A 24,433-nucleotide genomic window follows, 5' to 3' on the forward strand; every position below is an offset into this window, starting at 1 on the left:
TCGAAAACTAGATGGACTGCAGACCAGATGCTGTCAGATTCTACACAGATAGCATGGTGGTACTGGGCTACATATGCAACAAGAAAAGAAGATTCTACGTATACGTGGCCAACCGCATAGAAAGAATCAGGAAGTCAACCCAACCAGGACAATGGTACCATGTGCTCACAGACCAAAACCCTTCAGACCATGCCACCAGATCAGTGCCTGCAGCGCAACTACAGAACACGTTGTGGCTCATAGGATCAACGTTTCTTACGCAGCCCGCGGAAACGCCATCAACCCCAGTTGACGACTTTGAACTCGTGGATCCCGAGAAGGACACAGAGATAAGGCCTCAAGTATCCGTGTTACTCACGAATGTACTGCACATAAACGCATTCGGATCGCGCCGATTCCATCGCTTCTTAAGGTGGACAGCCCTCCTGCGAGCAGTAGCCCATCTGAGGCACATAGCTATCTCCTTCCGCCAGACATCAGATGGTAAAACGACAGGCTTCCACGGCTGGCATATCTGTAAAGAATTGCGCATAGTGGACGAAGTTACAAGGGCAAAGGAAACCGTTCTACGTCACGTTCAGAAAGAGAGGTATGCAGAGGAGATCAGTTACATTCGTGGAGGGAAGAGCATCCCTAAAAACAGCCCACTTTGGAAGTTAAATCCCTTCATCGACGATGAATGCCTCATGAGAATAGGAGGCCGCCTCAACAAGTCCCAACTGAGCTGAGAGGAAAGCAATCCACTTATCATCCCTGGCTGGCATCACATCGCTACTTTCTTGGTGCGCTACTACCATGAACAAGTTATGCATCAGGGACGACATTTCACTGAAGGCGCTATCAGGGCAGCAGGCATTTGGGTCATTGGCATGAAAAGGTGCGTGGCCAGTAATCTCCAGAAATGTGTTAGGTGCCGAATGTTGCGAGGCAAAAGCCAAGACCAAAGGATGGCAGACTTACCAATCGACAGACTTAATACAGAAACCCCCTTTACCTGTGTAGGACTCGATGTATTTGAACCCTGGATGGTTATCTCACGTAGAACAAGGGGCAGAGTAGCAAACAGTAAACGATGGGCGGTACTCTTCACCTGCATGAGTACGCAAGCTATAGACATCGAGATCATAGAATCTATGAACGCTTCAAGCTTCATAAATGCCCTCAGAAGATTCTTCGCAGTCAGAGGACCAGTTAAACAAATACGCTCCGATTGCGGCACCAATTTTGTTGGAGCATGTAAGGAATTACAAATAAACACTAAAGATGATAGAGGCAACAGTATCCAGAGATAAATGCGCGACCAAGAGTGTACATGGACATTCAACTCTCCTCACTCCTTTCACATGGGTGGAGCATGGGAACCCATGATCAGGGTGGTTCGGCGTATTTTGGACTCTATGATGCTGAAAAATTATTTGACTCGACTCACCCATGAAGTGTTAACCCCATTTATATGAAATATCAGCAACAATTAATGCTAGGCCTTTGATTCCAGTGTCAACAGATCCAGAATCGCCAAGTATTCTGACACCAACAATGCTCCTAACTCAGAATGTAGGGAACATCCTCACCCCAGTCGAAGATTTCAGTTCTAAGGATATGTACAAACGACAGTGGAGACAGGTGCATCGCTTGGCAAACACATTTTGGGATCGCTGAAGACGCGAATATCTTGTGACACTTCAGGAACGCCGTAAATGGCAAACTGTTAAACCAGATATCCAAGAAGGAGATGTTGTTCTATTGACAGATAGACAGGTGACGAGAAACGAATGGCCTATGGGACTTACAGTATTACTGTATCAAAACCATCCCAAGCGAAGATGAAAAGATCCGCAAGGTAGAAGTGAGAGTAACCCAACGAGGAATTGCTAAAACCATTTTAAGGCCCATTACAGAGATTATCCTTTTAATGCCTAAATCGGATTATAACAAAGAAGAACTGACCACCAGTTCTGTGGACTCTGAAAGACATTGTGGTGTAACCAGCTAGCCTGGAGCGGTGCATCCACCCGGAATCCTCTGCCTAAGGACCTTGGCCAGAGGACTTTGAACCCAGGGATACCGGCCGGTATCTCATCGCTATGTGAATATACTTCAGCATTGATTATGAATGTGATATTATTTTTTGTGATGTATTCAAACATGTTCCACATAGTTAGTTTATAGTGGTATCTCCAGATACCAGATGGGGAGTGCCCTGGAACTAGAATCATAGTTCTGTTCCCTTTCCCTTTTTGCAGCTCTGCCTGCTGGCCCTTTAACCTCCAGCAGTGGTTCTATGACTACCCCTGTTATTCCCCTGGCATAGTGGACTGTTCCACTACCCCCTGCCTGTATTCACAGTTTCCTTAGCCCAGGCTCTGTTCCTGTGAGGACCCTCCATTTTGCTTTCTTTTCACCTCAGCAGTCTAGCAGGCACTACCTATGCCCTTAGTTCCTGGTAAGAAGCATCGTTTTTACTTTTTGTCCTTACTATCAAGCACTATTATTGCAGACAAACTCTCACTCACTACACCATCTACAAGTATATCTGTGATCCGCTGCTTTTCAATAAAGTGAAGAAACCTTATAGAACTTGTGATGCTTGTAAACGGAAACTAGTTAAGCTGTCTGACCATACATTATCCAGCATATTTCCCTTTGGTTCCAGCACAGCTCCCATCAGAGAGAGAAGGATCTCTGATCTGCCCTCTATATTATCCAATTTATGAGTGAGACCATTATACCAATGAAAGATAGGGTTCATCTCTAACTGGCTATACCATATATTTTTTATTCTTTTTTTATATATATACATATATATATATATATATATATATATATTAGAGAAAAAGAGAAAAGAAGCGCCCGATCCTTGTGTAAAATCAGATGAACAAAGTTTTAATATCTCATGGACAAGACAAATGCACACTTACAATTTGTCTGATAAAATAAAGCATGTTATGGGACCTGCCCATGCACCAACTGAGGACTCCTCGGTCTCTTCTTTGTGTGTGAGTGTCAGTATTGGCTCCAAAAAAGATGTTGCTGTCAGCTGCTGTCTCCAGGGGAGTAATCCTTAGTGTTTGTGAGCACTCAATCTCCACATGCAGCCGCCATTTAGCCTTTCTTCTCACACTTGAAACCGGAAAAAAATCTTCAGGCAAGTCCTTGCCTCCTCACGCTGGTGCTGGGAGCTGCCCTGTCACCGTAGGCTCACTGCCAGATATCTCCCAGCACCAGCGTGAGGAGGCAAGGACTTGCCTGAAGATTTTTTTCCGGTTTCAAGTGTGAGAAGAAAGGCTAAATGGCGGCTGCATGTGGAGATTGAGTGCTCACAAACACTAAGGATTACTCCCCTGGAGACAGCAGCTGACAGCAACATCTTTTTTGGAGCCAATACTGACACTCACACACAAAGAAGAGACCGAGGAGTCCTCAGTTGGTGCATGGGCAGGTCCCATAACATGCTTTATTTTATCAGACAAATTGTAAGTGTGCATTTGTCTTGTCCATGAGATATTAAAACTTTGTTCATCTGATTTTACACAAGGATCGGGCGCTTCTTTTCTCTTTTTCTCTAATAGGTACTGTGGGAGTTCGGTGAGCCCAAGAAGAAGCAGCCTGGACCTTTTGCAAATCAACTTATCATGGACACATGTGGACTTAAGTATTTTTCATATTTACTGCATTTATGGGTTCATAATCGTGTATTGACTTTTTCATTGCTTATCACATGAACCCATTTTTTTTATATTTGCATTTTTTAGTTACGTCCCAGTGACACTCAGTGTCATTTTTACCCACATTAATTGGCAATATCTCTTTTATTGCCTTTTTTTTTTATTTTTATTTTTATATGTTATGCACACTTCTTTTTTGCTTTTGTGTTTTTATCTAATAGTCACTTTTAGTTTTTCCTGCCAGAATACATTTAGTTATTTTCACACCACTGTTTATTGGGCATATTTGCCTGGTGCAAATTCTTGCCACATCTATCAGGGCTGCAGCAATTTAGGTGTAGTGTGTGAAGGGCGCTGTCTATATTTTCTGTCACTTTAATATATATATATATATATATATATATATATATATATATATATATATATATATATATATATATATATATATAGTACACTGTGTCACCAGCGCTCCCCCTACCAGGAAAAAGAAACACCTACTGAAGAGACAACTGCAAGGTCTGCATACACACCTCAGAATGACAAAGAGAAGCAGCGATCTAAGCAGTAAGAAATTCTGCAGGCTGTTAACAAAGTACAAATTATGCAGGAAAGTCTGAGTATTCAGTGTGTCCTTACAGAACAGCATGAGGAACTGAAGGCTACCCTGAACACCACCAGATCATCACTGGAGGCCAAGCTTAGAGGCCAGATGACTCAGTACAAGTGGGAGCACGAGAAGATCCAGAAACTGAAGCAAGCAGATGCGGCCCTAGCGAAGAAATCCTCAGAGCTTCAAAATATAATGAAGGATGCATTGATGCACACTCTGTGATGATACTCGTCTCCGATCAGGAAGCGGACCCACAAGGCTGAGGTAGAGATGCAAATTAACTGACCAGAGCCCAGGGACAGAGTCCTGTTAGAGTATCCGTAGTTGGTAAGCAGGCAAAGGGTCAGGGCAGGTGGCAGTGGTGCAGAGTCCAGGCGACAGGCCAAAGGTCAGGGCAGACGGAAGGCAGCGAGGTCTGTGTCACGGTCTGGGGTCAGCAGCAGGGATTCCAAATAGGTAATGCGTGACAGCGGAGGCCAACCAGAGCTGCAGCAAACAGAAGTGACTTAGATTGATCCTGTCTCACCTTCAAACACTTTCTGGACAAATTACCCAATTACCTGAGCAAGCTTCTCACCCAAAAATGTACACAGTACTTATCTCCTTAGATCTTCCTCCACAAACCTTCTTGTCATGATATACCAGACTTTTACCGGGATCGCAAACACCACGCAGGTTTATTTGGCCTGAGCAAAAGGGAACAACACAGTGCAAAAAAACTGCAACAACTCACAAGAACAGTGGTTAAGGGGGACTACTACAAGCTCACTAGTTGCAAGGTGCTTCTGAAGCAACGTTACTCTGGGTTCCTCCTCGTTCCATCCATCCTAAAGTATCCCAGTACCAGGGATCCCTGCCTCTTCATCCACAGTTCCCATTTCCAGTTGGCCTCTAGTCAATGAGACCAACCATAATCAACGGTGGAGCTCTGATCAGCATTGGCTTCTATAGTTACCCAGTCTCCATTTTAAAACATGGAGAACCGGGTGGCGACGAATCAGCAGAGACCACTTTTGCGCTGAGCAACTCAGTAGCCACACAAAGGCTTGCCTTCTTACTCGCTGCATGCTGGCCACTAAATAATTGTAACTGTCCCAAGCATACAATGAGTCCCAAAGAAACACATAGAAATCCCAAATAGTTTAACACTATACAGTGTGAAGATACTTAACCGGGGTTTAGGCATTAATGGGCCTAGCAGCCATTTTGCGACCTTTAGACATCCCATACATAGGCCCGAAAAACAAAATACATGAGGCACGCCAAACTTTTAATAAAACTAAGTACAACTACCGGGGCTTCTAGTAGAAATTGCTGCAAAGGCGGGTTCACTGTTGTCCGGTATGAGTTTATAGGAAACCAAGTGCAATCAAGTGTAAATTAGAAAATGTAATGTGCAGTAACAATCATACACATAGCAAGTAACTCTGACGTATTTCTTCCCTAGTATGGGACTTTGACAGGCAGTGAAGCGCCTTTGCAGCAATTTTTTCTACTTCCGGATATTCGCCTGGAGCACGCGGGGTCTGCGATCTGATTCAGGCTTTTACTTCCACGGCATCAAGATTGCGAGTACATGCCTGCCGTAAGACACCATTCATTGTGTGGGACACCAGGGCTAGTGAGGGTTGCGGTGGAGAGGTTGGGGGTTTGCCGTGGGACACACTTTACAGTGGTTTCACCGGCATCTCTGGTTCCTCATACAGTACCACCAGATTCACCCCCGTCCTACTTGATATTCCACTAACACACTAGTAGTCTATAAAGTCAATATATTAAAAAGAGCCTGATCGTGTGCAGTTTATAAATGTACATGACATCTGAAGATTTATAATACCTATCCTGACAGCCTTAAAGTACTAGTCTCAAGGGGTTAATCCCTCTTTTTTTCGCACTACCGGTGCTCCTAAGCCCAGGTCAGACTTGCTGTTGTCCACGATGTCCAAAGCATACACTGGCGACACACTTTATTCGAGCTCGGCTAGTCCCACGAATTCGGGTATACCCGGGTGTATTGAGGTTTGTGACTGTTTTCTGCCCGAGTGCATTGAGGTATTTTCCAAGCAGGGATTGAAGCATTTTATTCCCGCTGGCTGCAATACTGCACAGTATATATATATATACTGCATTACAATTCATGAATTTATGCCATCTGGTAGACACGGGAAGCATTGCAGCCTATTAAATCCTAATCATTATCATTTAACAGATCAGCCGCCCGTCAGCCAGGCATGAACCCAGGCTGGGAAGGCAAACGCAACGGGGCTTGCCAGAGGTGAGGAGCGGCGCATTCCAGGTATCTGCCAGGTACATACTGGGTATTTGCTCGAATAAAGTGTGTCGGTGCAGTACATAGAGATACGGCAGTAGTCGGTTTTCACAAGAAAAAGTTTTTAATAGTCACAGAGAACCAACATTTTGACTTGCATAGCAACCTTTCTCAAGGACATGGCATGCTGGCTAATATGCCAAAACATTGGTTCTCTGTGGCTAACAAATATTTTTTCTTGTGAAAACTGACAATTGCCCTTCCTCTATTTATACTTTCTATTCATGAGTACGCCATCTTGATTGGTAAGGGCAACTAGCGGGCTTAACCTTTAATATACTGTGCCGTGCTGCCCCTACGGTCACACTGCTTATAGTTCCAAGAATCAATATAGAATCTGGTTGCTCTTCCTTTTCATACCAATCAGCCAACTGTTGAAACAATTTACCTTGAATCCCTAAAATCTGCTTCCGGTCTAAATTCCTCCAAGACTTCCGCTGTTTCCTACTTTAAACATGTTTGTAACTGTAAATTGTATTGTTGTCAATTACTTTGTGCCCGGGACATACTTGAAAATGAGAGACAACTCTCAAAAAAAAATTCCTGATAAAATATTTAATACATAAATTAATATTTCATCTTTTTCTTTAGTCCTTGTCTACCCACTGCTGGATAAAGCCTCCAAAAGGATCTTGCAGGTACTGCGGTTACAAGCCTATTCTCTTCTCTCTGATTCCACCCTCCAATCTTACTTTTGGTCATCATCGTGGTCTTTTTATACCACTTGGAATTCAGTTACATTTTCAAAAACTTCCCTCTTGAGGCACAGGTGAAGGGACCGTTAAATATTATCTTATTTTTCCAAATGCGCTCAATCCCATCTTCATTCTCCTATTGATTTAATTCCAAAGGTTCCCATCCATTGTTATTTGCATGACAAGGTAGACCCATTCTTCTACTTGTTCTAGTCCATCTTTTTGTCTTTGAAGAGTTAACACATTTGTTGAACATCATGTTGATCTGGCTGAGATTCATATAGGGTCACTTAATTGAACTGATACGGTGCCCTCATAATGAACATGCCGTACTGTATAGCGATGGAGAGTATCTATATACTGATAATGAACATGCTTCTCTGTATAATGATCCAGAGTATCTATATACTGATAATGAACACGCCACATTGTAAAGTGATATGAGTTTTTCAGTACTTACATTTTGAGGGAAGTATGGAGAATTGTTTTCTTCAGTCTCATACAGGTTTTTCCCGGCAGTTGTGGTCGTACATCGTGTAAGCTGGAAAAATGGGAAGAAAAAGAAAATGTTAGAGTAGGGGGTGAATGCATGACACCAAGGAACATGCCCCTTGAGAAGCACGCTCTGTTGATGACCAGTAGCGGCAGATGATCGGGTGCGCACTCACATCCAGGTAGGTGTATATAGCAAAAATCAGAAATAACACACAATAGTGCAATAGAGTATCTAAATAGGGGAACATTTCTCAACCGGTACACTGATGTAATCCTACTCACATTTAATATGAGCAGTTAAGGCCTGTGGTTCATTAAGAGTTACAAACTCAGGTTGCAAATCACTAGGAGGAGATATCCGATATATAGAAGAGAGGACACAAGATATAGTGCAGATTGCTTTATAAACAATAAATATAAAAAAATTAGTAGCACTCACAAACATAGGTAGGTTTTGAGCATTGGGACCACCCTGGGTCATGTAGTGAGGGGAAGTCCAACACTCCCTGTTCTTTAGGAGAAATCTCGTGGTGGCCGTCCAGTGCTGCTCCCCAGGTCCAAGGAGACAATCCTGAGTGGGCAATCCCTCACAAGCACCAAGGTCCAGCACACCACCTACTTCCTCAGAGCCGCCCTACACGTTTCTTCTCGCGAACTTCTTCAAGGGGAAAATGTGTGTATTCCTCTCTTTCTCTCCTTCTTGCACTCTAATTTTTGCGCCATTTCAGAGCCTGCGGTGACGTCACTGCGTTGTTTAGCATTGCAACGCATATGCGGGTCAGTGACGTCATCACGCATGCGCCCCAACAATATTGTGCCGATACAATAGAAATACGGCACCATAGAGGGGACAAATCACTATAGTATGCAAACTAGCTAGCATATATGAGCTGCATACTTAAAAACAAAACAAACTACACATACATAAATGGATGTGACACATATAAAAACAAACATTCAAAAGATTATAATAAAGACTAAACAAAAAACGGACGGTCTAAAATACATTACATAGGCACATCCTTTAAACATACAAAATACAATACAAAAAGGCATACAAAACCAAATGGCAGTGGATATTCACAGTTGAGTGCAAATAGCCGCACGGCTATTCACAGTTGAGTGCAAATAGCCGCACGGCTATTCACACTCAGTAGGAAATAAAATGGGAAAAAAATAAACATCCCAGCCAGGAATTGAACCCTGGTCCACTCTGTTAATGGCCTGGAGCATTACCATTGAGCTATAAGACTTTATGATGCTTTTGTAGTGAATAAAGGCATAGAAACCTATTGATATTACAGTGTTCATAGCAGCTCGGCTATTCGCACTCAGTAGGAAATAAAATGGAATAGCCGTGCGGCTATTTGCACTCAACTGTGAATATCCGCTGCCAAAACAAATACACTACCAAAAAGGTGGAATAAATGTATGATACAATACATAACAAAAACTATATCTGAAATCCCAAACCGGACCACTTGTTTAGAGCCGCGTACCTGAATAACTAGCACATTACAATCAGACTATATACATACTACTCATATATGATGGAATTAGAGTCTCCCGACATGCTTCACCCAATGCAGCAACATTCACACAGACTGTAACCATTTCCGAGGTAGCAATGAAGATCTAACCTTATAAAAAAATCCAACAGTATGCATGGTACCATTGTATATAACTGTCTATGCATTATTTAAACATGATTGAAATCCCAAAGTAAACAACAGCTAATCACTACCACACATTATGGTCCGGCTGTGTATAAAAAAATATTCTTTTACAATTGAATTTTTTGTATCCAAACATACTAACTTGTTTCAACCACGTATCTATAAACGGTTACCAGTTCAAAGGCAGCAGTTCAGATATAGCCATGTAGGAGACTAACAATATACATGGTAACATTGTATGTGGCTGTCTATGCATTAGTTAAGCATTGTAGGAACTCCATTTTTGGCCAGAAGGTGGCACTCCTATCCTTTCCCATGAATAAATCTCGCTTCATAACATGAACAACAGATGCAATACCAGATAATAGGTTGCTGAAAATCTAATAAACAAGGTATTCAAATCATCATAAACCACATGAAGCTATAAATAAAATAAATAAGTAACTAGAAAAAAATGAATAAAATAATATTAAAAAAAGACAAATCAAGAAGACAAGAAAAAAAGTAAAGAAAAAGAAGACATCTAATATGGTACAAATAAATAATTATTATTGAATAAACTTGAATACTCAATGCATAATATTATTAATGATAATATTATTAAACTGTAACGGAAAAAGATGGGTAATGATGAGAGGGAGAGGGAGGGAAAAGGAACAGGAAAGGGAAGGGGGAGAGAGGGAGGGGTGGGAGAGGGAATGGGGAAGAGGAAGGAGGGAAGGGTGAGAAAAGGAAGGAAAACACAGTATGGTAAATACAAAAATGACTATATCAACATAAAGTGTTGTAGTTCCCAGTCCACATGAATCCCTAATGGGACCAGTGTGTCTAAAGAGAACATCCAAAACATTTCTCTTCTGTTTATTAAATTTAATCTGTCACCTCCTCGTACGGGCAATTTGACATATTCCAATGCCAAAAAACGAAACTTCTTCAATCCTCCTTGAGGACATTGCAAAAAATGTCTTGAGACGGGATGTTTTGTGTCTGTTTTTAATTAAGCGAACATGTTCAGAAATCCATTTTTTCAGGGGTCTTATAATTCGTCCAACATATCCTTTATTACATGCCCATCATATATAGTAAACTACAAACTGTGTTTTACAATTTATGTATGTTTTTCATTCCCACTAGACAAGCAGTAGATAAGGTTATAGACATATTATACTTCAAAAGTCATAAAGTGCCAATGATGCTTCTAGCACTTGGCGCTGAAAAGGAGATCAATTGAATAGATTGGAGCTACATGAAAGCCCCATGGAAGCATTTGGCGTAGGAGGAAGATTTCTGAAAACAATAATGTCTCTGTACATGACTCCAACAAGGCAAAAGCAAAGGTGTAAACAATGTCACAAGCAGAAGTCAGAGCAAGCAGCAAAGAGGCTTTGCCGGGGTCACAAGAAGATGTCACATGCAGGTGGTAGGCAGGAACAGGAGGGGGACAGGGACTGAACTACACAACATGACCAGGACAGGTCTCCGGGACAGGACTGGGACAGGGATAAGACTCCAGAACAAAAGGGGCAAGACAATTTATAGGCAAGGACCTTTAATTATACTGACAACCCAAAAACAAGCAGCGAGCAAAAACAGAAGACAAGAAGAAAACCAGCAAATAGAAGATATGGGTCAGTGGCAATAAAACAAAGGCAAGGATAGACAGAAAGGGCTTTAATAGGAGAGGCAGGAAACAGAGGAACGGGTGCAGAGAAGCCACAGGGATAATGTCTCCTGGTAGCTCTTAGTGCAGAACAGCAGTTCCAGGGGATGAGCAGGTGATATGCAGACAGAGTGAGAGCTTTAAAGGATATGTCAGGTATCTCCCTTACACCAGCCAACTCATCAACTGGCATGCAGGCATAGGATTAAGACGATGGGTAAAAATAGAATCTGATCTTCTGGACCCTATAAGTTCAGAGATAATACTTTGGTTCCCTGCACAGTGAGAAGCGACATCCCTGAGCTACTCCCCACAATGATCCGTTCCTTGAAATTCTGGGACAAACACAGACTGAAACAGGCCCCACACAAATGAGATTCAATATGACTCCTAGGCAGGAGACAGCGGACTTCCGAGTATGGCGGCCCACAGGAATATTGTGGGTGGGAGATTTGTGGGGGAAAAGGCAGACTTAAACCTCCAGAGGCCATATTCACTGAAAGCGATCTACCAGAGCTAGAATTCATCAAATGTAGCTAAGAGACTTTGCAATATGAAAAAAACCTACAGCGTCTCAGACTCTGTTGAGAACCTCTGCCTAGAGACAGCACACCAGAAGGGCCTAATCACAACCCTCTGTAGCACATTCCTGAACTTAGGCTCACAAGATTTTTTATTTTTTTTATGGGCGATTGATCTAGGGCCAGAACTAGATAAAGTTAAATGGAACAATATTTTCGAGACAATAGCAAAAAGCTTGATTTGCACTACAATAAAAGAGAATGGACACAAGGTACAATATCGATGGTACCTTATACACACTAGACATGCTAAAATATATCCCAGGATCCTCCCCACTGTCTCCCAAGAGATGCGAGAAACAGGAATCCATATTATATATCTAAGGATGCACAAGGATTAAAAGACTCTGGACAGTAATACATGGCTGGAAAGAGAGAATATTGAATCATTCAGTGGCTTGTGACTCATGATGTTCTAACTGAATAAAAAAAATGACAGGACTGAATAAACCCCAAAACAAGCTACTGTAATATCACACAGTCACTGCGTGAATAGCGACTCTCTGGATAAAACAGACAATCTCATCCTTAGCTCAAGTAAGAGAGAAAATCTGGTTCTCGTGCCCAATGGAAAATCTCGCGAGTCTGATAAATGACACATGCCTAAAGTTTACACTTAAAGTGCAGCTTACGATCTCTATACGGATATATAGGTTCACAATATGTTACTTGCACGGTTATTGGATCACTGTATGATTTGCGCTTATTAATACTCTAGATATTATTTCATCACTATTATGTTTACTTTCCTTCTATCCATTGCCTGTTTAAAGCAAAATCTTATCTTGCATTAAACGGGCAATGGATGGAAGGGAAGTAAACATAATTAGTTCCCTTTATAAAGCATTGGTAAGACCACACCTTGGATATGGAGTACAATTTTGGGCACCAATCCTAAGAAAAGACATTATGGAACTAGAGAAAGTGCAGAGAAGAGCCACCAAATTAATAAAGGGGATGGACAATCTAACTTATGAGGAGAGGCTAGCTAAATTAGATTTATTTACATTAGAAAAGAGGCGTCTAAGAGGGGATATGATAACTATATACAAATATATTCAGGGACAATACAAGGAGCTTTCAAAAGAACTATTCATCCCAAGGACAGTACTAAGGACTCGGGGACATCCCTTAAGGTTGGAGGAAAGGAAATTTCACCAGCAACAAAGGAAAGGGTTCTTTACAGTTAGGCCAGTTAAAATGTGGAATTCATTACCCATGGAGACTGTGATGGCAGATACAATAGATTTGTTCAAAAAAAGGTTGGACATCTTTTTAGATGGGAAAAGTATACAGGGATATACCAAATAAGTATACATGGGAAGGATGTTGATCCAGGGATTAATCCGATTGCCAATTCTTGGAGTCAGGAAGGAATTAATTTTTCCCCTTAATGGGTATTTTGTTTGCCTTCCTCTGGATCAATAGGTAATTATATGTAACCCATATCCCCCCCCCCCAGACACAGATGCTATATCTAGGGTGTGTGAGGGCTGGCTACATGTGCTTGAGTGGTGCGTACCTGCCGGTAACAGGAGGGCCTGAGCTTCCCGCGATGATGTTGGGGACACAGGACCAGGCTTCTGGGGTAGTTGCCTCATTCTTTAGTGGTGGTGCAGCGCCTCCATCCTCTATAACTTCCCAGGGATATGGGGTAGGACCCTTATAGAAGAAATAACCCTGGTCCCAGGGTGGATGCTCCAGAATCACGCACAGTCTCTGGTAAAATCAGCAAGGTCTCTTTATTGTCTCTAGCTCGCACACAGCAGCCTTGGCAGCACAGCAGCAGCAGCAGCACACAAGGCAATCCAAAGGTGTACAGGCCTTCTCCTCTCCTCTCCTTTCCTCCAAGATGCACTCCGACAGGATGGTCTGCGAGGGGCCTCAATACCACAATGCTCACCTCAGAGGTTATCCTCTGGGTGGTGGTAGATCCTCCCCATCACCCCCTCATCAGGGTGAGGGGCATTGGTCCACTGGAGCTCTGCTCACTCTCCAACTAATAGGCCAGAGTTCTCTCTCTCTCTCCTGCTCCCAGGACAGAGCTCGACCTACTCCTCTCCTCCAACTCCCAGGACAGACTTGAACTAGACTTCGAACTCACTGTCACTCACAGGAACTGGCTACTAAATAGAGTCAGCCCCACCTCTCATGATGTCAGCAGGACCTCCCCTCTGTCTCATGCCTGCAGCAGAGTCAGGGGCCTGCATCTATCACTCAAGGCAGGGCGTGAAGGGGGAAAACCCATGATTACTACTGGCGCCTGCCCTTAACAGGACTTACCACAGTAGGAGAAAGATATACACTGGCGACACACTTTATTCGAGCTCGGCTAGTCCCACGAATTCGGGTATACCCGGGTGTATTGAGGTTTGTGACTGTTTTCTGCCCGAGTGCATTGGGTTATTTTCCAGGCAGGGATTGAAGCATTTTATTCCCGCTGGCTGCAATACTGCACAGTATATATATATATACTGCATTACAATTCATGAATTTATGCCATCTGGTAGACACGCGAAGCATTGCAGCCTATTAAATCCTAATCATTATCATTTAACAGATCAGCCACCCGTCAGCCAGGCATGAACCCAGGCTGGGAAGGCAAACGCAACGGGGCTTGTCAGAGGTGAGGAGCGGCGCATTCCAGGTATCTGCCAGGTACATACTGGGTATTTGCTCGAATAAAGTGTGTCGGTGCAGTATATAGCCCGTGCTGTTTACAGGGGGCTACATATAGATATAGGATAAAGTATCTGTTGTCTAAATTTAGCATAGGTTGAACTTGATGGACCTATGTCTTTTTTCAACCTCATCTACTATGTAACTATGTAACTATGTATCATTATAAGGTTGTCAGTTCTACTATAAAGATTGTGTATATTTTCATTAAGTAGTTATTTTGATACAGGGAGATACACCATGACAGCACTCCTGATGAAACTGGGAATCCAGTGAAACGTATAGAGTGCCACAAGACCGCAGCTGTGCAGGATTGATGTTCACAGTGCTGCTGCTTCCGTGAATCGGCATCCGAATATTCCAACCACGAAGTGCGGTAGCCAGCCAAACACGAGTGAGACCGAGTGGAGAGACGCAGAGAGAATTGTGCACGAAAGCAGGGGGTGAACGCTGAGGGTCCTGGACGGCACCTACTCCTACTCTGATCACTGCTTATTTGCCTGATATATTCTGACACCATGTGAGTGTAAAAATTATTTGATATACCTTCTGATAAATGTTATATCAGTCTACGCTATTGGGGCTTCTATTTTTTATCCATAAAGGTTACCACACACCTAGATGTACTGAATACGTTGTTGCACTGATGGATATGCTTTAAAGAACAGATAGATTGTGAGTAAACAATCTATAGGTTACACAGAATTCTATTTATCCGCATAGAAATATTGCACTATTTGTGTTTTCATTTTTTATTCACATATTTGCGCTCCCCACCACCTGGACTACAAAACGGCTGAGGATTGAAGGAGCAATCCTGTAAAGTGTGTGAGCGGCACTTTATAAAGTATTTTGTATTTTTTTCATATCACTGTTTTTGCACCGTTTGGTATTTCACCTTAGAATGATTTGATGTCACAGAACGTTTACTTGCATCAGAATTGCACTTTTTTGTTTAGAGCGCAAGTTTAATAACACTTTTTTGTACAGGTGTCAGAAGCATGACAGAATATTTTCACCGCCCACACCACTCTCGGCCAGTAGAAATTCTGTGTGAGGTGGGATTTCGTGTGGATCTACCCCTGATGACTCGCTAGCGGGATTGCGTGGGCCAAGCGTAGAAGCTGAACCTGGTATGTCATGAGAACAATTAACTGCCTAGTCCCAGTCCACCTTAGGTTAGAAGCAGCAGGGTTGTGACCCTGTACAAGAGACGGCATTGCCACAGGAACCACTCCAATCTGGTCTCAGAGGCAATGTCGGCAGTGCTCTGCCTCATGCCCTCAAAGTTCAGGTTCGACCGCATGACTTCCTGAAACACGCTGCTGTACTCCAAACCCTCATTCCTAGTCACACAGTCAGTGTTAGGGGTTAATCATGTCAGGCTCCTTCTGGCTTACCACTCTGGTCTTAGTGGGGACATCTATTTGCGATGGCTCCAAGGTCCTGAGCGATGGGTTTGTATGCTGCTCACCGAATGGTAGAAGCCTCTTGGGTGGCAACAGCCTCTCTCTGGTGGAGGTAACTGCTGCAACCTGCCTACCATCTTCTTTGAAATAGCAAACAAGCCCCCCCCCAGGTAATTACAGACAAATATCACTATCTAGTCCAGTAAGAACCACCACGTCTTGGATCCCTTGGTCTGCTCCCCAATCAAGGAACACACATTCAACCTGTATTCACCGGAGTCAACCAGTACAACACAATACAAAGCTACAGCAAATACTCACCAACACAGGGTTTATGGGGATAATCCTAGCTAACTAAGTGCTGGGTGCCACTTCAAAAGGCTTACCCAGGTCTGCTTCCTGTAGGTGTCTGGTCTCTAAAGACCTCAGGGATGCTATTCGGATAATAGCAAGTTTGAATGTCTCATTTGTCAAGTGCACAAGCCTTGGACTCGGTGTCTCTGGCAAAATTCTCAGACCACACCGCCTAGTTAAAGTCTACGCTGACTCCAAACTGAATTCTGGAAGTGAGATCAAACCAATCAGAGCGCGGATGTTACGTATAAAAGTGCGTGGGCTTAATGAGAGCGGGAAGTTCAAACCGGCAATGGTTCCCACAGCCGGCCAGATATCTTCTGCAGAGATAGGAAACTCAGTGTCTGGGATGGACAAAGGTTCTGCTTTTCAAGCCAACATACCCCCAGACATTGGCAACATCCCACACCACTCTCACACTGTTCCCAAACACTTTGCCTTCCCACCTTTGAGTACCCAACCCTGAATTACCAGTCCCTCACACAAAGAGAGACAGAGAAATACATTTAGCATCACATTACCCATGGCAAAAAATAAACTGAATAAGTACAGACATGGCCTTCGACAGATCGGCAATTTCTGGCATATATCCGGACTGGTAGGTGCAATAGCTGGGCTTTGCCTTTAATATGAGAGCCACATTGCCCCTACCATCAAAATTCCTGTACAGCTGTCCTTTCAAAAAAGATGGGCATCTTTTTTTTAATATATATTTCTATTTTATCTGTCATCACAGCTTCCATGGGTACTGAATTACTCTAAAGCACCCTTTCCTTTGCTATTGGGGGAAATCTCCTTTCCTCCAACCTTAAGGAAACATCCTGTGTCCTTTGTACTGATGAATAGTTATTTTAAACGCTTCTTGTATTGACCCAGAAATATTTGTATATAGTTATCATATTCCCTCGTAGACACCTCTTTTCTTATGTAAATAACTCTAAATTGGTTAGTCTCCTCATTTGTCTGCCTTCCCCTCCCATTTCTTAATTTGGTGGCTCTTCTCTGCACTTTTTCTAGTTTCATTATGTATTTTTCATGGAGTGGTGTCAAAAATATTACTCCATATTCAAGGTGTGGTCTTACTAATGCTGTATAAAGGGGCATAATTGTGCTTACTTCCCTTCTGTCCATTCCTCGTTTAATGCCAGATAAGATCTTATTTGCCTTTGCAGCCACTGAACGACAGTTCGGTCGATTACCCGCTCCCGCAGCTCCGACATACATTACAGGAGAAACTGCTTCCTAGGTACAAGGTCCCGGAGTTTCTCATATGTATTGGCCCCACACCCTGCAATCCAGAACATGGTTTTATGGTTGAGACTGGCCACAAAGAATTACAGCTTTGAACCTATGTACAATAGATAGTGAGAAAAATCTTAGAAAGGGGCCAAAAGTGACACAAACCGTTGAAAACCATTTGAAAACAGTGGTACAGATGGATAGAAACAATTTGTTAACTCCAAAAAAAATAGAGTTAAAAATATGAAGGAACGGAGAATTCCCTTTTTGTCTAAATATACCCCAGCATCAAGATAGAGCTCTTAATATATCTTGAAACATTGTAATTTTTTTGACTGTATCCCTATGTGATGTAATATTCTCCAACACCTACCCTGTTTTCCTATTGCAGAGGGAAGAATTTGGGAGATCAACTCATTAAACCAGATAGAAACCCTGTGCTGTACCCATCTCTGACATAAGATGAGCAACCATGTCTCAACCATTTCACCCAGTGCGTTGTTTTATGGTTGAGATGGGCCTGCAAAGAATTAAACCGTTGATCCTGTGTGCATCCCGCCGCTGCCACAAGAAAAGGGCATCTGTCACAGACGACCAGACAACTTACAAAGGAATCACAGGACAAGGCAGAGTAATGGGTATTTTGTTTGCCTTCCTCTGGATCAATAAGTAATTATATGTAACCCATATTCCCCCCCCCCCCCCCAGACATAGATGCTATATCTAGGGTGTGTGAGGGCTGGCTACATGTGCTTGAGTGGTGCGTACCTGCCGGTAACAGGAGGGCCTGAGCTTCCCGCGATGATGTTGGGGACACAGGACCAGGCTTCTGGGGTAGTTGCCTCATTCTTTAGTGGTGGTGCAGCGCCTCCATCCTCTATAACTTCCCAGGGATATGGGGTAGGACCCTTATAGAAGAAATAACCCTGGTCCCAGGGTGGATGCTCCAGAATCACACACAGTCTCTGGTAAAATCAGCAAGGTCTCTTTATTGTCTCTAGCTCGCACACAGCAGCCTTGGCAGCACACAGCGGCAGCAGCACACAAGGCAATCCAAAAGTGTACAGGCCTTCTCCTCTCCTCTCCTTTCCTCCAAGATGTACTCCGACAGGATGGTCTGTGATGGGCCTCAATACCCCAATGCTCACCTCAGAGGGTATCCTCTGGGTGGTGGTAGATCCTCCCCATCACCCCCTCATCAGGGTGAGGGGCATTGGTCCACTGGAGCTCTGCTCACTCTCCAACTAATAGGCCAGAGTTCTCTCTCTCTCTCCCAGGACAGAGCTCGACCTACTCCTCTCCTCCAACTCCCAGGACAGACTTGAACTAGACTTTGAACTCACTGTCACTCACAGGAACTGGCTACTAAATAGAGTCAGCCCCACCTCTCATGATGTCAGCAGGACCTCCCCTCTGTCTCATGCCTGCAGCAGAGTCAGGGGCCTGCATCTATCACTCAAGGCATGGCGTGAAGGGGGAAAACCCATGATTACTACTGGCGTCTGCCCTTAACAGGACTTACCACAGTAGGAGAAAGATATATATAGCCCGTGCTGTTTACAGGGGGCTACTATATAGATATAGGATAAAGTATCTGTTGTCTAAATTTAGCATAGGTTGAACTTGATGGACCTACTGTATGTCTTTTTTCAACCTCATCTACTATGTAACTATGTAACTATGTATCATTATAAGGTTGTCAGTTCTACAATAAAGATTGTGTATATTTTCATTAAGTAGTTATTTTGATACAGGGAGATACACCATGACAGCACTCCTGATGAAACTTGGAATCCAGTGAAACGTGTAGAGTGCCACAAGACCGCAGCTGTGCAGGATTGATGTTCACAGCGCTGCTGCTTCCGTGAATCGGCATCCGAATATTCCAAACAGGAAGTGCGGTAGCCAGCCAAACACGAGTGAGACCGAGAGGAGAGACGCAGAGAGAGTTGTGCACGAGAGCAGGGGGTGAACGCTGAGGGTCCTGGAGGGCACCTACTCCTACTCTGATCACTGCTTATGTGCCTGATATATTCTGACACCATGTGAGTGTAAAAATTATTTGATATACCTTCTGATAAATGTTATATCAGTCTACGCTATTGGGGCTTCTATTTTTTATCCATAAAGGTTACCACACACCTAGATGTACTGAATACGTTGTTGCACTGATGGATATGCTTTAAAGAACAGATAGATTGTGAGTAAACAATCTATAGGTTACACAGAATTCTATTTATCCGCATAGAAATATTGCACTATTTGTGGTTTCATTTTTTATTCACATATTTGCGCTCCCCACCACCTGGACTACAAAACTGCTGAGGATTGAAGGAGCAATCCTGTAAAGTGTGTGAGCGGCACTTTATAAAGTATTTTGTATTTTTTTCATATCACTGTTTTTGCACCGTTTGGTATTTCACCTTAGAATGATTTGATGTCACAGAACGTTTACTTGCATCAGAATTGCACTTTTTTGTTTAGAGCGCAAGTTTAATAACACTTTTTTGTACAGGTGTCAGAAGCATGACAGAACATTTTCACCGCCCACACCACTCTCGGCCAGTAGAAATTCTGTGTGAGGTGGGATTTCGTGTGGATCTACCCCTGATGACTCGCTAGCGGGATTGCGTGGGCCAAGCGTAGAAGCTGAACCTGGTATGTCATGAGAACAATTAACTGCCTAGTCCCAGTCCACCTTAGGTTAAAAGCAGCAGGGTTGTGACCCTGCACAAGAGACGGCATTGCCACAGGAACCACTCCAATCTGGTCTCAGAGGCAATGTCGGCAGTGCTCTGCCTCATGCCCTCAAAGTTCAGGTTCGACAGCATGACTTCCTGAAACACGCTGCTGTACTCCAAACCCTCATTCCTAGTCACACAGTCAGTGTTAGGGGTTAATCATGCCAGGCTCCTTCTGGCTTACCACTCTGGTCTTAGTGGGGACATCTATTTGCGATGGCTCCAAGGTCCTGAGTGATGGGTTTGTGTGCTGCTCACCGAATGGTAGAAGCCTCTTGGGTGGCAACAGCCTCTCTATGGTGCAGGTAACTGCTGCAACCTGCCTACCATCTTCTTTGACATAGCAAACAAGCCCCCCCCCAGGTAATTACAGACAAATATCACTATCTAGTCCAGTAAGAACCACCACGTCTTGGATCCCTTGGATCCCTTGGTCCAATCAAGGAACACACGTTCAACCTGTATTCACCTGAGTCAACCAGTACAACACAATACAAAGCTACAGCAAATACTCACCAACACAGAGTTTATGGGGATAATCCTAGCTAACTAAATGCTGGGTGCTACTTCAAAAGGCTTACCCAGGTCTGTTCCTGTAGGTGTCTGGTCTCTAAAGACCTCAGGAATGCTATTCGGATAATAGCAAGTTTGAATGTCTCATTCATAGTGCACAAGCCTTGTTCTCTGTGTCTCAGACCACACCGCCTAGTTAAAGTCTACGCTGACTCCAAACTGAAGTCTGGAAGTGAGATCAGACCAATCAGAGCGCGGATGTTATGTATAACAGAGCGTGGGCTTAATGAGAGTGGGAAGTTCAAACCGGCAATGGTTCCCACAGCCGGCCAGATATCTTCTGCAGAGATAGGAAACTCAGTGTCTGGGATGGACAAAGGTTCTGCTTTTCAAGCCAACATACCCCCAGACATTGGCAACATCCCACACCACTCTCACACTGTTCCCAAACACTTTGCCTTCCCACCTTTGAGTACCCAACCCTGAATTACCAGTCCCTCACACAAAGAGAGACAGAGAAATACATTTAGCATCACATTACCCATGGCAAAAAATAAACTGAATAAGTACAGACATGGCCTTCGACAGATCGGCAATTTCTGGCATATATCCGGACTGGTAGGTGCAATAGCTGGGCTTTGCCTTTAATATGAGAGCCACATTGCCCCTACCATCAAAATTCATGTACAGCTGTCCTTTCAAAAAAGATGGGCATCTTTTTTTTAATATATATTTCTATTTTATCTGTCATCACAGCTTCCATGGGTACTGAATTACTCTAAAGCACCCTTTCCTTTGCTATTGGGGGAAATCTCCTTTCCTCCAACCTTAAGGAAACATCCTGTGTCCTTTGTACTGATGAATAGTTATTTTAAACGCTTCTTGTATTGACCCAGAAATATTTGTATATAGTTATCATATTCCCTCGTAGACACCTCTTTTCTTATGTAAATAACTCTAAATTGGTTAGTCTCCTCATTTGTCTGCCTTCCCCTCCCATTTCTTAATTTGGTGGCTCATCTCTGCACTTTTTCTAGTTTCATAATGTATTTTTCATGGAGTGGTGTCAAAAATATTACTCCATATTCAAGGTGTGGTCTTACTAATGCTGTATAAAGGGGCATAATTGTGCTTACTTCCCTTCTGTCCATTCCTCGTTTAATGCCAGATAAGATCTTATTTGCCTTTGCAGCCACTGAACGACAGTTCGGTCGATTACCCGCTCCCGCAGCTCCGACATACATTACAGGAGAAACTGCTTCCTAGGTACAAGGTCCCGGAGTTTCTCATATGTATTGGCCCCACACCCTGCAATCCAGAACATGGTTTTATGGTTGAGACTGGCCACAAAGAATTACAGCTTTGAACCTATGTACAATAGATAGTGAGAAAAATCTTAGAAAGGGGCCAAAAGTGACACAAACCGTTGAAAACCATTTGAAAACAGTGGTACAGATGGATAGAAACAATTTGTTAACTCCAAAAAAAATAGAGTTAAAAATATGAAGGAACGGAGAATTCCCTTTTTGTCTAAATATACCCCAGCATCAAGATAGAGCTCTTAATATATCTTGAAACATTGTAATTTTTTTGACTGTATCCCTATGTGATGTAATATTCTCCAACACCTACCCTGTTTTCCTATTGCAGAGGGAATAATCTGGGAGATCAACTCATTAAAGCAGATAGAAACCCTGTGCTGTACCCATCTCTGACATAAGATGAGCAAGGGTACAGTCCCATGTCTCAACCCTTTCACCCAGAGCGTTGTTTTATGGTTGAGATGGACCTGCAAAGAATTAAACCGTTGATCCTGTGTGCATCCCGCCGCTGCCACAAGAAAAGGGCATCTGTCACAGACGACCAGACAACTTACAAACTCACAGCACAAGGCAGAGTAAGGGGTTAAATAAACAGGGGTTTGTTCTGGTGAAAGCAAACATGGAACATCACAAGCATAACAAACAGTTAAACCACACACAAAAACAGTATAAAAACAAATAAAATAGCTATATTCAGCAATTATGGTAATCTCCTAAATCACAAGGTGCTGAGCTCGACATAAGGCCACTAATCCATGTCGTCTCCCGCAAACCATGCTCCTCCAGAGCTTCAAAATCCTCTCATCTCCGCAGGCTGAAATTTCCAGGTTGTCTCCAATGACCGAGACTACCCACGAGCAACTTTCAACAGTCTGAATCGGCATTACATTGATAGTTTTTCCCCTTCTCTTCAAACATATGGTGAAATGGTGTTTGTCTAATCACAGTGGGAAGAACAAACAGATAAATCAGAGAAGATGGGGGGCACAGTTACAGGTCTGGCCATTTGCCAATCGTAAAGTCGGTTGAATGGGACTTACGGATTGGACAAATCAGAGAAGCGCCTATGACTGCTATTGCAAGACGAGTAGATCCGACTCAGATGAGATGACACCGATTTGGCTGTCCCAAAAATGGCTCTGATTTTGGTCTGTGTGCCAAACCAGTGGGGGTCCTTTGTTCACAACCTTCCGTCGAATCTGAACATGTCTCCTGACCATCCCAAGTCTTGCAAAACTGCCTTGAGATGGGGGTCTACATGCCCTTTCTTTGGCATCCCCTGTAACCCAGGGAAGTTAATTGTCCAGCAGGTGGGCATTGTTTTCAGGGATAAAGGGGTCTCTGACCTGGCCCTTTATCTCCAGTAAGAAGCTACTACAGCCCTTTATGTGTTAAAGCATAACATACACGGACCACTACTTTCAAAATACAATAGTTTTACAATTTCAGATGGTTTTAGGAAAATACATTTACAGGCAAACTCAGTGCATTGAAACGGGAAAATGGGGGAGCATGGGATTAGGACAAAATACAATACAGATGCAATCGATATATGGCTGATAGCGTACTGATGTAGTGGTATGGGGGGCCAAGCTTATAATATACTTACACGGCCTTGTGTAAGCAAAAATCAAATAGATTGGTATCTTTACAGGATACGTCCTGACCTCTCCCAACTCAGATGTGGAAAATCAATGGGGGTATAGATAGTTGCTAATACATATATACTCACACGGCCCAGTGTGAGTAATAGTAGAGGTTCTGATATCTTTGTGGTTTACACAACCCGTCCAAGCTTTTAGACTGGACGCAGGGGATGGTTCTCCAGCAATACTCCAACAGGAAATCTCACTCCAGTTGCTTGGAGTCAGTGAGTGTCTCCCCGGTCCCACAGTGAATGGGGGGGGGGGGGGGACAAGTGATGCACGATCTCAGTAAGGTTCTTTTAAAAAAATGGCATTTATTAATACAAATAGACAAAGAACTCACATATACAATAAACTCCTGGCCTTCCCACGTAGCTCAGTCGCGAGCCCCAACAGCAGGTAGTTCCGCCCCGCGTCTGGGGTGCAGAGTGATGACACTTCTCTGCTCTGCTATGGTTGCGGCTATAGGAACTGGCTACGGAAGCCTCCGTAGGACAAAAACTGCCACCAATTCGAGCAACGCGTTTCGCCGAGTAATCGGCTTCCTCAGGCTCATGAGGCTCATGAGTTCTTTGTCTATTTGTATTAATAAATGCCATTTTTTAAAAAGAACCTTACTGAGATTGTGCATCACTTGTCCCCCCCCCCCCCCATTCACTGCGGGACCGGGGAGAGACACTCACTGACTCCAAGCAACTGGAGTGAGATTTTCTGTTGGAATATTGCTGGAGAACCATCCCCTGCGTCCAGTCTAAAAGCTTGGACGGGTTGTGTAAACCACAAAGATACCAGAACCTCTACTATTACTCACACTGGGCC

General features: G+C 43.4%; 1 protein-coding gene across 1 annotated transcript in view; it reads right to left on the reverse strand.

Annotated features, from left to right (window-relative positions):
* LOC142463799 (alpha-2,8-sialyltransferase 8F-like) overlaps positions 1–24,433 on the reverse strand; it is a 106,231-nt gene that overhangs the window by 45,977 nt on the left and 35,821 nt on the right. Inside the window, exon 2 of the mRNA XM_075566630.1 lies at positions 7,760–7,840. Within this exon, the coding sequence (XP_075422745.1) occupies positions 7,760–7,840 (81 nt within the window). The remainder of the gene's footprint in view (positions 1–7,759; positions 7,841–24,433) is intronic.

This window comes from Ascaphus truei, chromosome 12, assembly GCF_040206685.1.
Source record: "Ascaphus truei isolate aAscTru1 chromosome 12, aAscTru1.hap1, whole genome shotgun sequence".
Classification (NCBI taxonomy): Eukaryota; Metazoa; Chordata; class Amphibia; order Anura; family Ascaphidae; genus Ascaphus; species Ascaphus truei.